This window comes from Stegodyphus dumicola, chromosome 3, assembly GCF_044657685.1.
Source record: "Stegodyphus dumicola isolate Sdum_Otavi_A_Nest chromosome 3, ASM4465768v1".
Taxonomy (NCBI): Eukaryota; Metazoa; Arthropoda; class Arachnida; order Araneae; family Eresidae; genus Stegodyphus; species Stegodyphus dumicola.
The window spans coordinates 48926877-48947330 of NC_140770.1; the positions used below are offsets into that span (position 1 = coordinate 48926877).

Below are 20454 nucleotides of genomic sequence, written 5' to 3' on the forward strand. Positions count from 1 at the left end.
TTATCCAGATTGATGGATAAAGTGATATCTTCGTTAAATGTTAAAGTAGAAAAAGTAATTCTTTGGTCTGATTCTACGATTTCTCTTGCTTGGATTAGAAAATCACCACACTTACTAAAAACTTTCGTGAGCAACAGAGTTGCTTTAATACAAGAGCTTACGGGGTCATACCAATGGAAATATGTGCCATCTGATTGTAACCCAGCTGATGTCATATCGCGTGGACTGGATGCCAGTGACATTCTTACGTGTGATATCTGGTGGAATGGACCAGACCTTCTCCGTGAGGACATGCATTATCCAGAACAATCTCTTGAGCCTACCACTGATAATGACTATGTCAAGGAACTAAAATGTTTATCAGACTCTAATTTTGCAATATTAGAAAATAATTCTAGTTTAACTTCTCTCTTAAATCGAACAAATAATTATATGAAATTAATCAAAATTTGTACTTTTATTTTTAGGATCTTCAGAATCATTAAGAATAAGGAAAGGGTTTCAGGGCCTATATCCTTAGAGGAACAGAAAGGGGCCGAGTTAACATTTATTCGGGAAGTACAGAAAGGTGAGTTTTATTCTGATATTCACTTAAGAGGGATAGCTAAGTACCTCGTAGGAGCAAGCTTAAATCATTAAATCCATTCATCGATAATGATGGAATCTTACACGTGGGTAGCAGACTTGCGCAATCTCAGGTAAGTTATGATTGTAAATATCCAATAATTTTGCCAGCTAGACATAGGTTGACTTATTTGATCATGTACTATTATCATCTGAAATATTTGCATCTTGGACCAGAAGCTCTTTTGAGCACTGTTTTGAGCACTGATAAACTCAACACAGTAACATATGGGACGTCAAACACTCCCTATCTAGTAACTCGAGCTCTTAAACAGTTAGCTATAGATGAAAGCCAAAACTTACCTCTAGCATCGTCCATCACTCTTACTGACTTCTATGTCGACGACATACTTTCCGGAGAATCATCACTCGAAAAGGCTAGACTTCTACATTCCCAATTAATAGATTTGTTAAAATTAGGAAAAATGGAATTGCATGAATGGCGTGAAAATTATCCAGATAGGCTTGTGTCTGAAAATACGGTTACTGCTCATTCAGAATACACTTTTGAAGAGCAACAAGAATCTTCGTCTGTAAAAACTCTTGGTGTCGTATGGAATCCTCAGATTGACTGTTTTTTGTTTACAATGACCATTTCTCACTCTAACAGTTACAGTAAATGAGATGTTCTGTCACTAATTTCGAAAATGTTCGATCCACTTGGTTTAATTGGGCCAGTGGTCACAAAGGCCAAAATAATCATGCAAAAGCTCTGGCTTGCTAAACTCGATTGGAATGACACATTGCCAGATTCTATGGCCAAGGAGTGGATTAATTTCGTATCCACGCTCTCTGAACTAATCTTAAGATTCCTAGATTTGCATTCCAGGAAGATCACATAGTGCTCCATGGACTCTTAAGTTTTGGAACATCAGCAGCAGGAATCTTGCTAGAAAAATAGTACATGAATGCATACAGTGTTTCAAACACAGACCCATTGGCGTAGCTAGGGGGGGGCAAGGGGGGCATCTGTCCCCGGGCGCAGAATCCAAGGGGCGCCAAACTGATGTTACGACATTTTAGAATTAAATGTTTTCCTTCCTTGGCAAGCAGTAGGGGGCGCGAAATCTTCAGTTGTCCCTGGGCGCTGAAAACCCTAGCTACGACTCTGCACAGACCTGTACCAATAGATCAGATAATGGGTGATCTGCCTGCTGAACGAGTGCCAGTTGAACCAACCTTTAACAAATGTGGACTCGATTTTTGTGGTCCGTTTCTTATAAAGGCAAAAAAATCAAAGGAGTTTTTCAAAAAATGTATGTTGCAGTATTTGGGTGCCTTGCTACAAAAGCAATTCACTTAGAAATTGTCTCAGACTTATCTTCGGAAGCATTAATTACTACCCTAAAGAGATTTTTCGCTAGGAGAGGGAAAATTCTGCTTTATAGCATTATACCTTGTTTATTTTTCAGATTCAAAATATTGTATAATAAGTTGCCAAAATAAAACTTTATAATATGACAGCGGAAAATAAAAATGTTTTATTTTAATGTTATTTTTTAAATATAATTCCAATATATTACTATTATTTTAATGAAATTTATCAAAGTTATGATGTTTTTTAAAAAAAAATCACTGAAAAATTCTGATTTCAAAATTAAAAATTTTCTATAGAAACTGGTCTTAAAATCGCCAAAATGTTGACAAGTCGCCAAATTTAGAACCGTTTAATAAAAGAATTCACATTCCTAAAAGCGAAAATTGTTTAAGAGTTCTTTATTACAAAAAATGAATTTCGAAATGCTTATGTTTCACTTCTTGCTTAGAAACTAGAGTATCCCGTCATTTATATTAAAAATAGAAACAAATTATAACCCATGAACCCATTCAAAAAATAACCATATACGTCAGTGAATCACCAAAAATATTCCTCCAAAATGCTAATTCACACTCTAAATGGCAGTCATAAAAACAGGCAGAAATTTCACATGATTAAAATTAAGGACCTTCTACTGATTTTGGCCAAAATTAAGGACTTTTAAGGACCAAAAATCAATTCCAAAAAATTAAAGGACTTTTAAGGACTCTTAAGGACCATACGAACCATGATAGAGGCAATAAAACAGATGGGTACGGAGAAAGGAACAAGTTCTATCTCCATGCTTTGGATAAACGAAAAAGGTATTTTTTCTGGAAATCCAAACACAGAAAAATGTGGTACCGATTACCTTGCTACTAATTTTGTGCTTATTTCTGATTTTAATTGCTTATCAAGTAAAAATGTTATTGATTTTTATTGCGTTTTGGTACTTTAATGTATGTTTAGAGAATGCTAATTTGTTGAAAATACATAATAACTAAGTTCTTCAAAAATGAATATTAATGCAGTGCAAATATAAGTGGAATACTAAAAAAGGTTTCAATTTAATTCGTATAGATATGCACATCACAGTAATAAAATTTTACAAACTAGTTAAACAGTGTAGTTTAACTAATTATCTGCTTTTGATTCAAGCTATCAAGGTTTTACACTAACTCGAAATTTATAAGAGTTTCAAAATACCTAATTCCTATTGAAAGTTACATGTAAGTGAGAATTAATACATTATCAAAATAATGAACACATTTTTAGCATCGGTCATTTTGGCAGATTTTTTGTAATTCATTGTAAAATAAAATCTATAAAGAAATCAATTATGAAATTACAGTGTAATTGCAGTTGCATTTGAATATGAAGTTAGATTTTTCCAAAATACAGCATAATTGTAATTTAAATGAAATTGCATAAATTGTAATTGTAATTAACTTGTAATTGTAATTACTTAGTAATTGCATAATGTCATTACAATTACAATATAATTATTTCAATTACGTTCTATAATTACAATAATGATCATGATTTCATACTCATTTTTCAATTTCTATGATTCATTTTTCAATACAGATAGTATTTAAGTATCATGCATTTTTATTGCTTTGGACATTTAGATATTAACACATTTTCCACATCATGCAGTTTGTAAAAGTCATAAAGGTTTCTAGCTTCATAATTTCAAGACAAGTTGAAAAATTTACCTTACCCAAAACCCTGACCTTATTTTGAATGAACATCTTTGAAATGAATTCGAATTTTGTTACCTGGCACACATAATTTAACAAATATCACACTGAGATGTGTAGGCCAAAAAAAAAAAAAAAAAAAAAAAAAAAAGGGGGGGCAATAAATGCAACTTCCTACTGCAATTTACATAACCTAGTAAAAATTGTATTAAAAAATAATAAATATAACAACAGTAAAATGACTTCCTAACAATAATACAGCTACAGAATTATGACACATCAGTAAAATTGCTGGTAGTGATGTAATATGTGATCTACCATTTTTAGCTAATTATTTATTTTTTAGATGGTGAGACTAAAACTGTTATCTTAATCATTTCTTTTTCTGCCATTTTATTAGATGTTCAAATTTAAAAATAACATTTTAGTGGTACCATCTAAGAAATAACTAACTAAAAATGGTAGATTGCATACCACATCATTACCATAATATTATGCAATACATCACAGCTACACAGTCCTTACAATAAAAATAAATATTTTGATTTTCATGAAACTTTCACAAAAACACAAATGAAATTATAATTACTTATACTAGCAAAATTCAATAGCATTTATTCTACAAGATGACCTATATATTTATTTACCTACTAAAAGAAGAACATGCAGACATATTCTCAGTACCAAAAGAAGTACTAGAAAAATATTCTGTTGAGTTTTCTGATTTGGATGTGTAACAGCTTCCTTCCTCAGATTCAGAATTATCAACTAAACATAAAAGAAAAAAAAGACTTTTAAATATCAAAGCAAAAAAAGTTGCATACATCCCGATGTAGCAGTTAGTTCATAATTTGATACAATATTATGAACTAACTGGACACTGAACATGAATGAATAATCATAATAGATCAGTTATCCAAAGAAGGTGTAATCCCTGAGGTATCTTAAAATTTCTAAGAAGTGCATTATGAAATAACATATGCAAATAAAGTACTGCTATCAAACACTGACTAAATAAACTACTGACATTTATCTGATTAACACTAATTATATTTTCAATACAGATCAGTTCAAAATGAAACCTAACAACAATTATCCAGTATACCTATGTGTTTAGGTGAAAGATTTCTTTACTATAGACTAATACTGTACTGATGAAAGATGCTTAAGATCATCAAGAGACAACATTTATACTATTGGACATAAAGTCATAATAACATTCAATAATTACAAGGAAAAAAAACAGCTTATTCTATTTTCTAAAAAATGTGAGTCCTGTGAAAGGAAAAATTACACTGGATTCAGGAATAAATAAAAAATTTTTTAATAAATAATGTATAATTAAATAAAATGTAAAAAATATAATGATGATAAATTAAATAAAATTACAGAAAATATATATCAAATTTAATAAATAATTTATTTAGAATTTCAGTTTATTAAAGCCATTTATTATTGAAATACTTCATAAAAAAAATCTGCTTTTGTCATACTTACAAATAAAAATTTTTACTGCAAAACATTTCACCCCACAGATACAAAAAATTATTAAATTTGTTAGATCTAAATGTACAAATGTTTACTAGATTTAATCTACTTATTACTTTACTAGATCTTAAGCTGCGAGTTTATTCAAAAAACACTGTTTAAATTTGGATTTCAACTAGAAGCATTTCAAGGAATTCTTTAAAATTCTTGCTAAATATAAACTATTTATTCTACCTATTCACATCTGAAAAAAATCTGGTGAATCTGCCTGAATAAAATCTGTGAATTTCAACAAAATCTGGTGCTTTCTGGATTTAAATATTTCAAGGAATTCTTTTAAAAAATGATATGATGAAAGTGAATTTTTACAAATGTACAAGTTATTTATTTAGATGAATTGCAACGCACACAAGGTATATTCTCAAAGCATTATGAATTTTGTTAATTTTTTTCAAGTAAACCTTTAAACATCATGTAACACAAAATTCTGCTGAGCAAAAAATACTCATATTCATTCTAGAGTTCACATGTCATCAATAATGACTGAACAAAATCCAGCACACTCTAGAATTACAGTGATTTTCAAAAACTGTAAAAAAAATCACAGCAACACTAAGGTAGGTTCCAACTAAATGTAAGCACCAAGAGAAGTATTTAATGAATTAGCAGAATTAAAATTTCAGTATCGATGGCTTAGTTGTCAATTTTAATCTGGCCAACAGTCCTAAAACATTACAAACACAGAAGACTGCCACAGATACTACAGAAGACTACAGGAAAGTATTTAGCAAAAGACGGATGAAATACTGCTCTTGAACTATACACATATTGCTACAGCACACATATAATGACTGACACAAGTTAATGAAATTTAGTGTGATTATTTAGAAGTGAACAGGAATTCAGCTTGTTTGAAACAAAGTATACGCTGAACAGTTAAAATATACTATTAATTACATAAGCTACAGCATTATGTTGTTGTTATTGGTAATATCAGATAGCCATGGATTTCATACTTAAAGCTTAGCAGTCAGTTTAAATATAGGACAAGGTGAATTGAAAAGCATGATTGGATTAAGATAATTAGAAAATGGAAAATAGAAGAAAGGCTTCCATTTACAGTTTATATACTCTATTTTCTTTATATGGTATCGATAATGATAGACTTTCAGCTTGTTTTGGAACAAAATTAAATGGATTATCTCCTAATAGGAATATAGCACAGATTATTTCAATTAATTTTGTTGTGTTTTACAGCAAGAACGTGTCTGAGTATAACATATAAAGCTATATGCTTGCTTTACAAAAAAATTCAAGATTAAGATACTGCTCACAGAACTGATGAAGTTCCAGATAATTTGAACTGGAAACTTTTACCACATCCTTAACCTGACCATATAAGCAGCAATTTCTACCTATGAGAATATCTGTACATTATATTCATAATTACACTACACAGTACAAAACAAGCTATCAGAACAAAGAAAAATTATGTTTCTCAATGTTAAAATCTAATGAAGAATGCAGAAAATTCTCATAGAGTATCACACATGCAGAAAAATTGTTCTATATTACCGAGTACACCTCAATATTTTTAATTTTTATTTTACATGCTAGACAAGCAGTGGAAATATTTACAATTATTCTTCTTTGATAGCTTTTACGTGTATCATATTTAGCATTTAAAAGCAATCACTAGCACAGGAAGGCTGATGATTAAAGAACCAATTTTGATACAAATATGAGCACATTTATATGTCACGTAACATTTAGTCTGTGTACAGTGAAAATGGTAAAGGCAAAAATCATTTGGTGAAACTAAAAATTAACATAGACAGACAACTGAAAAAAGCAATTCATCTTTTGATTATGATATGCAGCATGTAACACAAAAAATATGTAAATCAAAACACTAACTTTAATTTGCAATAGTCTTTAACAATTCATTTTTAATCTGAGTATTTCCCCTTTCTGTACTAAAAACCGTCATTGCTTGTAATAAACCTCCCTAAGTTGCATAATTTGAAAATTAATAGCTAACACATGACTTGAACATAACATCCATGACATGGACGGTTTTGTGAACCGCAACTCAAACAGCTAGTAATAAATTTAGAGAGTTATTAATTAGTCAATCAAATGATACTGAAATCGAAACTAATTCAATCTGAAATACATCACACTTGCTTTCTGTTTCTCTTACTAGCTAGACCCATTAACAACTGCTCTCTTAAAAATTATAAAAGTTCTGGGTCAGGCAGAATTAATGTGCCAAGTTATCTGGGCCACAAATGAGAATAAATAGAATACTTAAACCGGCATGACTGAAATTTTTTTCTTCTACTATACAACTACAATCCATCATCTATCTGCAACATAACCAAATTATTATACACATATTACAGTAACTACAAAATCTCTGTAGCAAAGAAAAAAACTAGTAGTGCTAAGAATTTCTCCTCTTTCTCTACTCTTTGTAAAATGTTTTAAAACGCGGGATTTGTATCTTATCAACATTACAGTTTTGTTGTTGTTATTCTTCAATTAATTTTTATATTATTGAGATTAATAATTTGAGTTAATAACTGGAGAAAAATGTTAAATACACTTAAGGACTTAAGGACATGAGTGTTTGAGATTATATATTTAACACATTTTTCAAAGTACGTCAATTCTTCAAAGTAAAGCTGTAATGTATATAGTTTTGTGAATAAGGTACCCAAGTTCATATTTTATTTTCATAAAATTTTCAGAGACATATTTTAAACCTTCTGATTTCAAAACTAGTACCAGAAGAGCCAAAAATCATCATCTAGCATCTGTGATAGGACACAGCTGCTTTGAGTAAGTTGAAATTTACTTTGAAAATATATTTAAATATTTAAAAATGATGCAGCTTTTAAAAAGAGATAGAAAACAACTTCTATGGCTATTTACTTGAGCATGTAACGAATTTGAAGAAAGTCAGCTCAGTATTACTGAGAAAATTTCAAAGCTTAAAGTTCTTGAAAAGAAAGCTTTATTGATGACTGAATGTGAAAAAATTAGCAATTAATTTATACTGAGGAAGTTTCTGATACAGAGACTGAAAAAGAAGTTCATGAATCTGAGATGTACATTGATCATTGGCTATCTTTTGAACAGGAACTAGAACGCTTATTGAAGGATTGATCATTGCCATCGAATTACCCTAAAATAAAGTTGATGACAAATGATGGTAATATTAGGAACTGGCTAGATTTTGGAGGGCAATTCAAAAAATACATGAGGAAACTAATCTTGATTCACATGATAAATTTTCATACCTATCCCTCAAGCTTTGGGAAAAGGTAGTCCTGCCGAGATGTTAATTAAAAGCTTTCCACCTAGTAGTAATAGTTATGAAAAAGCTCTATAACAAGTAAAAATGCATTCTGGTAGAGAATTATTAATTCAATAGTACTCTTCTGTTATCGGGACAGATTCATGTACGTATATATAGTGTGTATACATACATATCTACATAAATACATGCTTATATGAACACATCCATCGATTCATACATACATACATACATTTCTGAATCTGGTCCTGATAACAGAAAAATACCAATTCAAGTATATATGTTAGAGATTAGTTTTAGTTCTTCATAGGCAAAACTCTTAAACATCGTTTAAGAAAATTATTTGATCAATTAGAGAATAAGCTCAGTTCAAAGTGATTGAAAGTGATAAGAGGCAATGGCAAAAAACGTGCTCCTAGAGCTATTATTTTTACCGCTCCGCAGAGATCATATTTACTGAGAGAGACAGCTACAGAAATGAGTTATAAACCTCAGGGCTAGGAATATCTTCAACATTCCTTGTTCGGAGAATAAAATACAAGTGTATGTAAACAAGAAGTATTTACTTTATATTTGTCTAGTATCTGAGGAAATTATAATTGCAATTTAAAAGTTCTTCGCCTGCAAGTTATTTGTGAATCTATACTATCAGTTTCTAACAAGCTTTATTTGAAAGAATTAGCAGTGTTTAACATAAATGTTATAGATAGCAATAAAGGCCCAGTTGAAATCTTAACTGAAGCAGATGTCGCAGGAAAACTTATGACAGGTGGGCTTCAACAACCGTCTTGTGATCTTGTGGCCACTGAAATGATGCTTGAATGGTCTATTATGAGATGAACGAATGATATCTTAGGAGAAAACAGTTCATCCTTATTAACGATAACCATGTTATCCACGATGAACTCAATAACAGATTTGTAAACTTAAGACACACTTGATATTATTGACTCATCAGTTAAAAAAAAAATCAAACTGGGTTGCAAGAAGCTGCTTTACAACATACGAGGGCTATCCAGAAAGTAGATTACGTTTTGGAATAAAAAAATAAACAAAGTATAGGAAACAAATTTTATTATATACAGATGAAAGCCACACTCAAATACTACTTTTCTACATAGTCACCATACAAATTAAGGCATTTATCGTAGCGATGTACGAGCTTGGAAATTCCTTCGTCGAAAAATTCGGCCGCCTGCGCCTTCAACCACTTCGTTACCTCTTCTTGCAGCTGTGCGTCGTCATCAAAACGCTGCATAGCCAGCCACTTCTTCATTGCTGGGAATAGGTGGAAGTCGCTCGGTGCCAGGTCGGGACTGTACGGCGGATGAGGAAACAACTCCCACTTAAAAGATTCAAGAACTTTACGAGTGACATTTGCCGTGTGGGGCCGGGCGTTGTCGTGAATCAACAAGATCTTAGAGCTCAACATTCCTCTGCGCTTGTTTTGAATTGCTCTTCTGAGTTTTTGGAGAGTTTGGCAATACCTTTGAGAGTTTATTGTAGTGCCTCTTTCCAGGAAGTCCACCAAAATTACACCTTTTCTGTCCCAAAAAACAGTCGCCATCATCTTCCTTGCCGACATTGTTTGCATGCATTTCTTGGGTTTTTGGGGAGAACTTGTGTGCCCCCACTGCATTGATTGCAATTTCGTTTCACAGTTCACATGTTTCACCCATGTTTCGTCACCAATAACGATGCGATCGAGTAAAGAGTCACCATCCTTATGGTAAGCGTCCAAAAAGTTCAACGCTGCAGCCATTCGCTGATTTTTGTGGTCCTCTGTCAAGATTTTTGGAATCCATCTTGCACAAAACTTGTGGTAACCAAGCTTTTCGCTGATGATTTCGTGCAACAAACTTCGCAAAATTTGTGGAAAACTCAAGTTCCGTTATTGTGAAATTTCGATTTTCACGGACTTTAGCATCGACTTTTTCGAGAAGTTCGGCGGTCACTATGCTGGGTCTCCCACTTCGATCTTCGTCGTGAACATTGGTTCGGCCATTTTGAAATCTTATGACCCACTGACGCACTCCACCTTCAGTGATAATGTTGTCCCCATACACTTCACGAAGCTGCCGATAGATTTCTATCGGTTTACAGTTTTTTGCAGTCAGAAACCTTATTACTGAGCGCACCTCGCAGCTCGCGGGATTTTCAATTAACGCAGACATTTCAAACCGTCACAGTATCTGAACGGAGCACAGCACGAACCTCTCACTAGCACGGCTAGATGCAGACTGAGCTGCGCAACGCTCTGACCCCAAGATGGCCGCGCTAGCCCCGCCCCTAGCGGACACAGACGGAAACGTAATCTACTTCCTGGATGGCCCTCGTATTATAAGTACACTGCATGTTGATAATGAACATTTTATAGTAAATTTGCCATGGCTGGAAAATCATTCCCAGCTTCCAGATTATTATGAGTCATAGATTAAGCCATTCTTACCACTGAAGAGACAAAATACAGTAGACTCTCGATTATCCGCGGAGTGGATTATCCGCACCTGCCGCACAAGTTTTTTTTTTTACAAGCGTAAAGCAAAGAAAATAAAAATGTTCACAAAACTGAGTGAAACGTTAAATTTGCTAATATCATGCTTATTTATGGCAAAAATATCCCAGTCCTTCTCGGAACCTTCCCCTTGGTCCCTCTGATGAGTAAGTGATTTCTTACTCACCCTTGCAGTGCCTACTTCACCACCCTTTCTCACCTTAATCTTACTGACACGTCCACTTCCTCCCATTCATCACTGTTAATATTAGTTTAAGCCTAATAGTGTTTTGCAAACCGGTCTGACTTAATTTCTTATCTTTTATTGTGTTCAGTGCTTGTGCTTTTTGGTTTTGTGTTTTTCGTTACTGATTTAAAATGTCAGGAAAATGAAAGAAGGTTGTGTTGACGATTGCGCAAAAACTAGAATTAATTTCCAAAGCAGCAAACAGCGCTACAAGGCAGCAGATGGAATTGGATTACGGAATCGCGGAAACAACAGTGTGTGACATTCTAAAGCAAAAAGACAAACTGGTGAACTTTGCATTAATGTCGGACAGTGCTTCCGCACTACCTTTGATGAGCTAGGCACGGCATTGACAGAGTGGTTAGCTCAAGTTCGAGAAAAGAGTACTCCTGTAAATAGTAATATCATTGCGGCTAAGGCAAAAACCTTTTTTGAGTTGTTAGGCCTGAAAGGATATTTTGATGCATCTTCTGGCTGGTTGACTCGTTTTAAGCAGCGACATGGAATTCGAGAAATTGGAATTCATGGAAAGAAACTTAGTGGTGACCAACAAGCAGCCGACGATTTCCACTATGAATTTGAAGAATTTTTTTTAAAAGAATAGCTATCTTTCGAACAAATTTACAATGCCGAGGAATCGGGACTTTTGTGGAAATGTCTTCCCACTCGCACTTTAGCATTTGAAAATGAAAGTAAAGCGGCGGGTCATAAAAGCAGCAAGGAAAGGATCACTATCATGTCTTGCAGCAACGCTACCGGTGGACATAAACTTAGACTTGTTATCATTGGAAAGTCAAACCGAGATCTTTCAAAGGCAAAAGGATAGAAAATTTGCCCGTTGATTATTTTAACCAAGAAAAAAAGGATGGATGAATTGAAACATTTTCCAAGAATGGTTCGAAAACATCTTTGTTCTTCAAGTGCATAAACATCTTAAATAAAAAAACCTGCCTGAAAAAGCTGTGCTACTGATCGACAACGCACCTTTTCACCCAGCAACAAGCGTGATAAAGTCTTCTGATGGACAAATTTTTGCAAAGTTTCTGCCCCCAAACGTTACTGCGCTAATCCAACCCATGGAACAAAGATTCGTTGCAACAATGAAAAGAACATATGGAATCAAGCTGCTAATGACCAAAATTGAAGAAGGTTATGATCTGAAAGAGTTTTGGAAACACTACACAATCTTAGACAGCATCTATGATATTGCATCTGCATGGAACTCAGTGAAACTGTCAACCCTCATAAAATCATGGAGAAAACTCATGCCTAATGTTGAAGCCAACAGCAACCTAACCCCTATGAGTTGTGAAGAAGAGAATAAAGATGTAGACACGCCCACGGCAACTCTTGCCGATATGGTGAAAACAGTTCCGGGTGGCGAGAACGTTGATGCTGAAAACATTAACGAGTAATTGGAGTGTGACGTGAACGAACCTGGCTTCGAATGCTTGACAGATGACGAAATTGTGAAGAAAGCAAGGTGAGAGACCGAGAATGAAGGACAGCGAAGTGAAGGTGAAGAAGAGCCCATTGTGCAGATGCGAAAGACTCACGAAGCGGCTTTGCAACAAGTCGACGGATTGCTGAGCTATTTGGAAGAACAAGATGACGCAAAGTTGGCCGAGAAACTTATGCTACAAAAAATGCAATCTTGGATCAAGAGAAAATGCTTCCAAAGCAAGAAGCAAACACAAATGACTGATTTCTTCAAAAAGGTGTAGTTTTACAGTTATGCTTTTGTAATTACATAGTACATTACAGTATTAAAACAGTACATATGTATTAATTTTTCTGTGTATCCTTGATGCCTCTAGTAAGTATACAAAGCACTTTTCTGTTTTCAATAACAAAATGCATTTTAGGTTAGTTTTGAGTGATATACTAAAATATTAAGCGTTAGTTAAACATTTTCTGTTGTTTATTTTACGTTTTATTGTATATAAAATGGATTTTCAAAGTTGGAGTGACTGTTTTTTCTTTTGCTATACCTGTTTTTAGCTTTTTTTCGGATTATCCACGATTTTTGTTATCTGGGGCGGCCGCGCCACCCGATTCCGTGGATAATCGGGAGTGTACTGTACTAACATTTAAATGCTTTAGGTCAGAGTCCCTTTATGAAGATTATGAAAATGTTTTCCTGAAATGGCTTAAAGATGGAATAATTGAGGAGGTTGAAAAAAACAAAAATCCACCAGAAGGCCTTTACCTTTGGCATAGAGCAGTTGTAAAAGAGAATAGCACTACAATGATAAGATCAGTGTTTGACATATCTGCTAGTAAAGTAAAATGACATCCTAATCTTAATGGTTGTTTAGAAAAGTGACCAAATCTACTCCAATATATTCAAGATTGTTTGACAAGATTTCAAAAAGAAAATATAGCCGTCATTGCTGAAATAAGGAAAGCATTTTTATGTCCTTCATGTTCAAACAGGAATTATCTGAAGTTTTTATGGACTGATAATGATGAATGATTAAAAGAATACAGGCACAGTCCAGTAGTTTTTGGTCCACTTGCGTTAAATTAGACCATTCAGTATCACTTCAGATCTGTTTTAGAGAAAATTCATATGTGTGAGACATATATCATATTCTAAAAATATCATTCAGAAGCTCATGAACAGTTTTTTTATGTTCACATTTGTGTCAATGGCATTAACAGCAAACAAAAGCTTCATGCCTTCATTAAAGTGTCATCCAAGATAACAGCAGAAGGAAAATTTGATCTCGGATGGAATATACCAATCCTCAGGCTGAAACTCATACTAAAACAAAAGTGTTGGGTTTCGTATGGAATAGGAACTCTGACAATCTGTGCATACATACAGAATCTTAAAAAGATTTACGATTTGAAAAGATTACCAAAAGAACCCTTTTTACCACCACTCGCAGATTGTTCGATCCTCTTGGAGTAATTTGTTCAGTTATCCATATACCAAAATTATTACTTCAAGAAATTTAGATGATGAAGATAACTTGGGATGAAGAAGTAAATAAATTTTTGAAATGGATTATATATTATTTAACTTGAAGAAATCTACTCCCTCGGATATTTTGGTCTTGTAAATACTAATGAAAATATTTCGATCCATTTTTTTTCACCAGCAAGCAGGTTTATGCAGTGACTGCACTCATCAGAACAGACACTTCTGATGCCATTTAAATTCATCTTATGCAAACCAGGAGTGTCTCCAACAGGAAATCCAGGAATTACCATTACAAGAACTGCTTGCAGCTATCGCCTCTAGATTGTGATAATGGAACTATTTTTGTTGGATCTTCAAATTTACTCTGAAGTTTGGTAAGAATCATTACTGGTGTAACTTACATTCAGTGCAAGTTTAATCTACCCACTGCTTCCTGGTAAGGAAGTTGGTGGGAGAGGTTAATAGGAGTTCTCAAGAAATTGCTAAGACAAGTATTATGACATACTTCATTGACATATAAAAAGATGACAATGTGACTGTAAATTGTGTGATGTAACTGTAAATTAATAGTCAACTCTCATCCACTAACTTAATGTAGATGAGTATGATGTTTTTTTTTAATATCTCTAAGTCCTGCTTTATTTCTTCAGGACCTCCAAACATCTGGCATTTCTGGTCTGAATGTTACAGGATATAAAATCCTGACGAAAGGATTTAAGACAGAGATTCCATCAGAATATCTTGGAGCTCTTATTCAAAGAAGAGGAAGTAAAAATTCCATGAAAGTAGCTATTGCAGATATCATTTTAATAGGAAGTGATAACACCAAATAGTTTAATTGACTATTGTGTAAAGTGAAATTCTTCCTGGAAAAGAAGGAATCATATGACTTATGAAACCTATTAATGGACAAATATTGAGAGAAGTGCAACATCTTTATCAACTAGAAATATCTATCAGCGATACTGGTGTAGAAAAGTTCCTAAAAAAAAAGGTGGGATGTATGACTTCAGGAATTATTTAAAATGATAAGTTTCCTACGAATTTCCAACCACAAGTTAAAGAGACATGAGCAAGATGCACAGTTAAAGTGTCCTTAGAAACTTGATTTGTGATTTTTTTAACTTGCAAATATAATATTATTTTATAGGAAATTATATATTCTATGTGATACATATTGTTTAATTTAGTATGAATATTTTTTTACATTTAATGTATTGTATATTCATTTAAAAAAAATTTTTTTTTTAGAATTATTGTAGGTAATTACACTCCGTCACAAAAAATATATATACACTCGAAAAGAAACAAACTACTATCACGCAACTTAACAAGTAAGTAGTGCAAGAGGAAATATACAAATGATTACAAAATCATTTATGTTCATTACGCTCATTTGTGTTCCTGGAACTCTCTGACCCTCCTCGATGGTAGATTATCCCTTTTTGTGACCCACTGTTGCCAGCTTCAGGCAACTACCATATTGCTCCAACTAAGGTACCAACCTGCTTCTCTGATGCCTACTATATGCCCCTTCTCAAAGTCCAGCAACTATTCATATTGCCATCGGTTACATCTCAGAGGCAGCTCTAGTAACAATACTGACCATCCAAGTCGATAGATTCATTTAAATAGCCATACGGCATGAGCAATCATGCTTTTAAACTCTTCCAGCTCTGCATGTCATATGCACAAGACACACTTACCCTTGTCTCATTGGCCTCGAAATTTAAATATTTTTTACCAGTTTGCATTCCTGGTGAGTCTTGTGAATGTGATTCAATTTCTTCATATATATATATATGCACACACAATATATATATATATATATATATATATATATATATATATATTGATTATATTATTAATTATTATTAATTAGAAATTAAGAAGTTCTTCAAGTGAATCGACAGAGTATATATAAGTTAACTTGTCAAGACATATGTTAACTTAGGTGGAAGTATATTAAGAATTTCTACACTTTCTCCTTTTTGTAAACTATTTTAAAAATTAAATTTTGTAGCTTGTATTTGGCAACATTAGAGTTCTGTTATTGTTGTTCTTAGTGAATTTTAAAAAGCAGATAAGTAATTCTTATTCAGATTAATGATTTGAGTTAATAATGAGAGCAAAATGTTAATTACACCACTAAAGAGCATGAGTATTTGAGATTATATATATTTAAGAAATTAACCGAGTAAGTTATTAAGCATATTATCTGTAATTAAAAAGTCTTGTGAATAAAGTATTCATGTTCATATTTTATATGCATACAATATATAGAGATATATTTTCAACTCCCTGATTTCGAAACTGGTGACAAAATACCTCAAATAGATTACTTCATTCATTAACTTTTATTACCTTGCTGGTATTTATTATATCAGTAATCTCCTGATAAATTTAATTTTTCATTCATAAAAAACTACTCCAATTACCTTTTTATTAATATTGTACTAATTTTCATTATAGTGAATTAAAATCTCTTAAACTAACACCAGTTAGGAATTCTCTCTCAGATAGCAAAATCCAAGCTACCATTGTTGACCCTTATATTTAGAACATACAAATCAGAACAAACACATGACCAATAAAGGTATCTTCCACCATAATCAGTATTGCATAAATAAGAAGATATTTGAATCCCTTTTCTATTAACTTTATTTTGTCTACCATAATACAGCATCAAATTTTACACAACCTCCCTTCTAACTCTTAAAAAAAAAAAAAAAAAAAAAAAAAAAAAAAAAAAATGTACGCTGCGTCAAAAATTTTTTTGAAAGGGTTCAGATTTTAAATTACATCTAAAGGAGTGTTTCTTTAACATTTTGTCTGTTACCTTTATTTATTTAATATCCCATTCTTCACACTTAAAGCATAAAATTCAGTTCAAGAGCAATTTTGCAAAATAGTTTTAAATTGAGCATATCTTCCGATACGCAGTCTCACGCGCTGGAGATAAAAATGTTTTTCCTGTACAACGTTGCCATTGCTTGGAAATCCTTGAGTTTGCTAATCAAAAATTCATTAACATTTTACAAAATATGAAATTGATAATAAAACAAATTCCAAATTTCAAATTTGGGCTCCCACATGCCCATATTTACAGTACGATTACGTCGTTCAAAATTCGATGGCTCTATATACTGTTGTTTTATCACAATGCGAGAAATATGCATACATTTATGCAGATTTTTCATTATTTAATTTTTTCAAACATAATGCAGGACTCTAACATTTGGTGGCAACAATTTGAAAAGTGAAACGGACATTTATAGTGAACCAACACAAAACCACAAAACGAAAACGATAGTCCTTCAAGGAGAAAGCCCCTTTGGACTAAAAAGTGCTATATCTCCTGTTCTAATGGGCCAATTGACGAAATTTAAATTGCGTTTTTCAAGACTCGAAAGCGCGACTTACGATATCTTTTAGATTTATATGTAGCATTGTTCTAATATAAGTATTTTGACACAAAATCGGACTTTTTCTGAAATGACATACCAATTTATTTCCATATTTCGATTCTACGACTCAAATTAAACAAACTACCAAGTTTTATAAAAATCGCACAAGGTAGTTTTTAAAAAATTAGATCTCAACATTTTAGATCCTCGGTGTTAATTTGGTAAGTATTTATTAATATCTCTTTTTTTATTATGCGTATTTGATTCTTCCTTTCCCATCTATAAATTCAGGCTCATTCCAAATAAAATTCACCCATTTTTTATGATTTATTTTTAAAATTTGTATTTTTTTAACTTATTTGATTCTTCCTTTCCCATTCAGAAATTCAGGTTCATTCCAAATAAAATTCACCCCTTTTTTATGATTTATTTTTAAATAATTTTTATAAATTTTTCAAAAAAATCTTGAATTATAATCTATACAATTTTTACCATCATCTTAAAATAGATGTATTTCTTATAATACCTGCAAAAAAATTAGAGCTTTTTATTTAAAATTTTCGAATATATACATGAATTTATATATTGGTGCGTTTTGAAATTTGGCATATTCGTTGAAAGCAATAATAACACCTAATGTGTTTTACACACTTTGTTAAAAATTATTTGAAAGTACGAATGGTGTGACTTTATTTCTTCTCATACACAATATAAAAAGGGGAAGGAAAATAGGTTCCCATAAATTAAGAAGTTCTTCAAGTGAATTATTCATGGCACAAACTGAAAAAAGTATGCCAAGATAATTTTTTTAATTTCTCCGTAAATGTCACACCAAGTTTTACAAAATTTTATATTTAGGCATAATTTAAGTCATATAATCGAAATATGGAAAAAAAACTGGTATTTTATTTCAGAAAATGTCCTATTTTGTGAATTTTATTTGAATAGAATTCAGTAGAACGGGAGATATAAAACTGTCCCCCCCTTATTTTGAAGTGTACATAATGTTCATATCTCTATTCAATATCACATATATCTCTATTCAATATCACATTCCATGATCATTCCATTGTAATGTAACACATCCTACACATAAAATGTTGTTACAGTCAAAAGTCGTTAATCCGGACTCCTCGGGACTTCGGCGATTCCGGATTATAGATCATCAGTTTAAATCTGGAAAGATGGCATGCAGAAATTACAAAATTAAAAATATGAAACCGTAATTTATGAAATAAAGAACAATTATGATCTAAAGGGTATCAAAATTTACAAAAAGAAAAAGCTTAATATTTATTTGTTTACTTTATTAAACATTTCCTTCAATGTAAGTTGCTTCGTTTCATGTGATAATACTTTCTCTTTAATTCTATTAAACAGACATAATTTCTTGTTTAGTTACAAAGTTTCGCTGCTCAAGGTCCTATAATTGCTGTGTTGAGAATACCGACTAATTTGTCAATCGAAATGTTTTCGTTTTCAATAACCTCTGGGTCACTTTCTTCACTATTGGAAGCGAATTATAATGACGAGGAACTTGATTTAAATCATATCAAAGACAAATCATATCAAAGACGGAGTACATCGAGATGAAATACTACACTTAGTACGGAATTATAAACCAAATAAAATAAAAACATCTGCTCTGAAGATAAGGATAGTGCTGACAGATTAACTTTCAATTCGCGGTGTGAAATTGATAAACAGATTTCGGATTTTAAAACATACTTTCGCTTTGTAGATACAAATTACATATTAGTAAATATATATCGGAAATTCTATTTGACATAATCTTTCTAATCTATCATAATCTAATAATGACATTTCTGCCCCCCCCCTCTGCCGCAGAGCAGCGTGAAATTGACGAACAGATTTCGGATTTCAAAACATACTTTCGCTTTGTAGTAAATATATATCGGAAATTCTATTTGACATAATCGAAAGTTCAAGCTTACTTTTATAAAATTGCTCTAACAGTCTGCAAAAAATAATAAGCCGGATCCAATTCGAAGATTAAGGAACAACGCAATCTGCAACATTAACCGAATTAGATAACTTTAGCTTAGCGTATAACTTCGTTACACATTAAACGCGCATGCGCACAAACATATTCGCAGCTGTAAGGGTCTTACGCGCTCTCGTAAACGCCTGTGCGCATGCGTGAACGCGACGCATGCGCAGAAAGCTTGTAGCTTTGAGGTCCGGATTATGGGTGTCCGAATTAACGACTTTTGACTATATTTGAAAATTTAAAAAAAATTTACAGTAGTTTTTTTTTTTTTTTTTCTTATCCTTTAAAATTATGAAACACTGTAATTATAAGAGCATTTTTTCAAATACTTCTAGAAACATCTTTTATTCACAAATAAAAGATCATTAGATATGAAGAAACATACTGATAAAGAAAAATGTACAATATTAATCAGTGCAGACTTAAGTAATAATAAGAAGCTTTTATAGCAAAATATAACTAAAAAATAATGCTAACAAAATTTACCAAAATTGATTCTTTTCAGTATCAGTGGATAGAAATCTTGTACGGTTTTATTATCTGGTTCATACTGCAAAACTGATAAAGGAAGAAAAATTAATATTAGATATATATATATAGTGAATATAAATAAATATACTATTATGAAAAAATATTAAAACACAAGGAACAATATACATTTTTAAGATATTTTAGTTCAAGCCGTTGTCTTAAAATCTTAAAAGTTTTCCTTAATGGTTCAAAAAGTAATTATTTTAAACAATTTCACTACCCACCTTCATATTTTTGCCTTTATATGCCTAATTTTTAGCTTACACATTTGAATTGGCTTTATTTGCCGACATGGATGATGGAAGATAAAGCATTGTAAATACTACAAATTCCTCCTTTTGTGCATTAATGTTTCCAAATAAGATCTTTATTTGTAATATATTAATTTTTATAGCAAAAGA

At 32.2% G+C, this 20454-nt stretch overlaps 1 protein-coding gene across 3 annotated transcripts in view; it reads right to left on the reverse strand.

The window, feature by feature from the left end:
* LOC118194061 (uncharacterized) overlaps positions 1–20454 on the reverse strand; it is a 64388-nt gene that overhangs the window by 26870 nt on the left and 17064 nt on the right. For 2 of the 3 annotated variants that reach the window (XM_085812870.1, XM_085812872.1), the window contains exons 5-6: positions 20009–20080; positions 4272–4392 (exon numbers count right to left, since the gene is read on the reverse strand). In XM_085812870.1, coding sequence (XP_085668996.1) covers positions 4272–4392; positions 20009–20080 — 193 coding nt within the window. The remainder of the gene's footprint in view (positions 1–4271; positions 4393–20008; positions 20081–20454) is intronic. The other variant, XM_085812871.1, reaches the window with a different exon arrangement.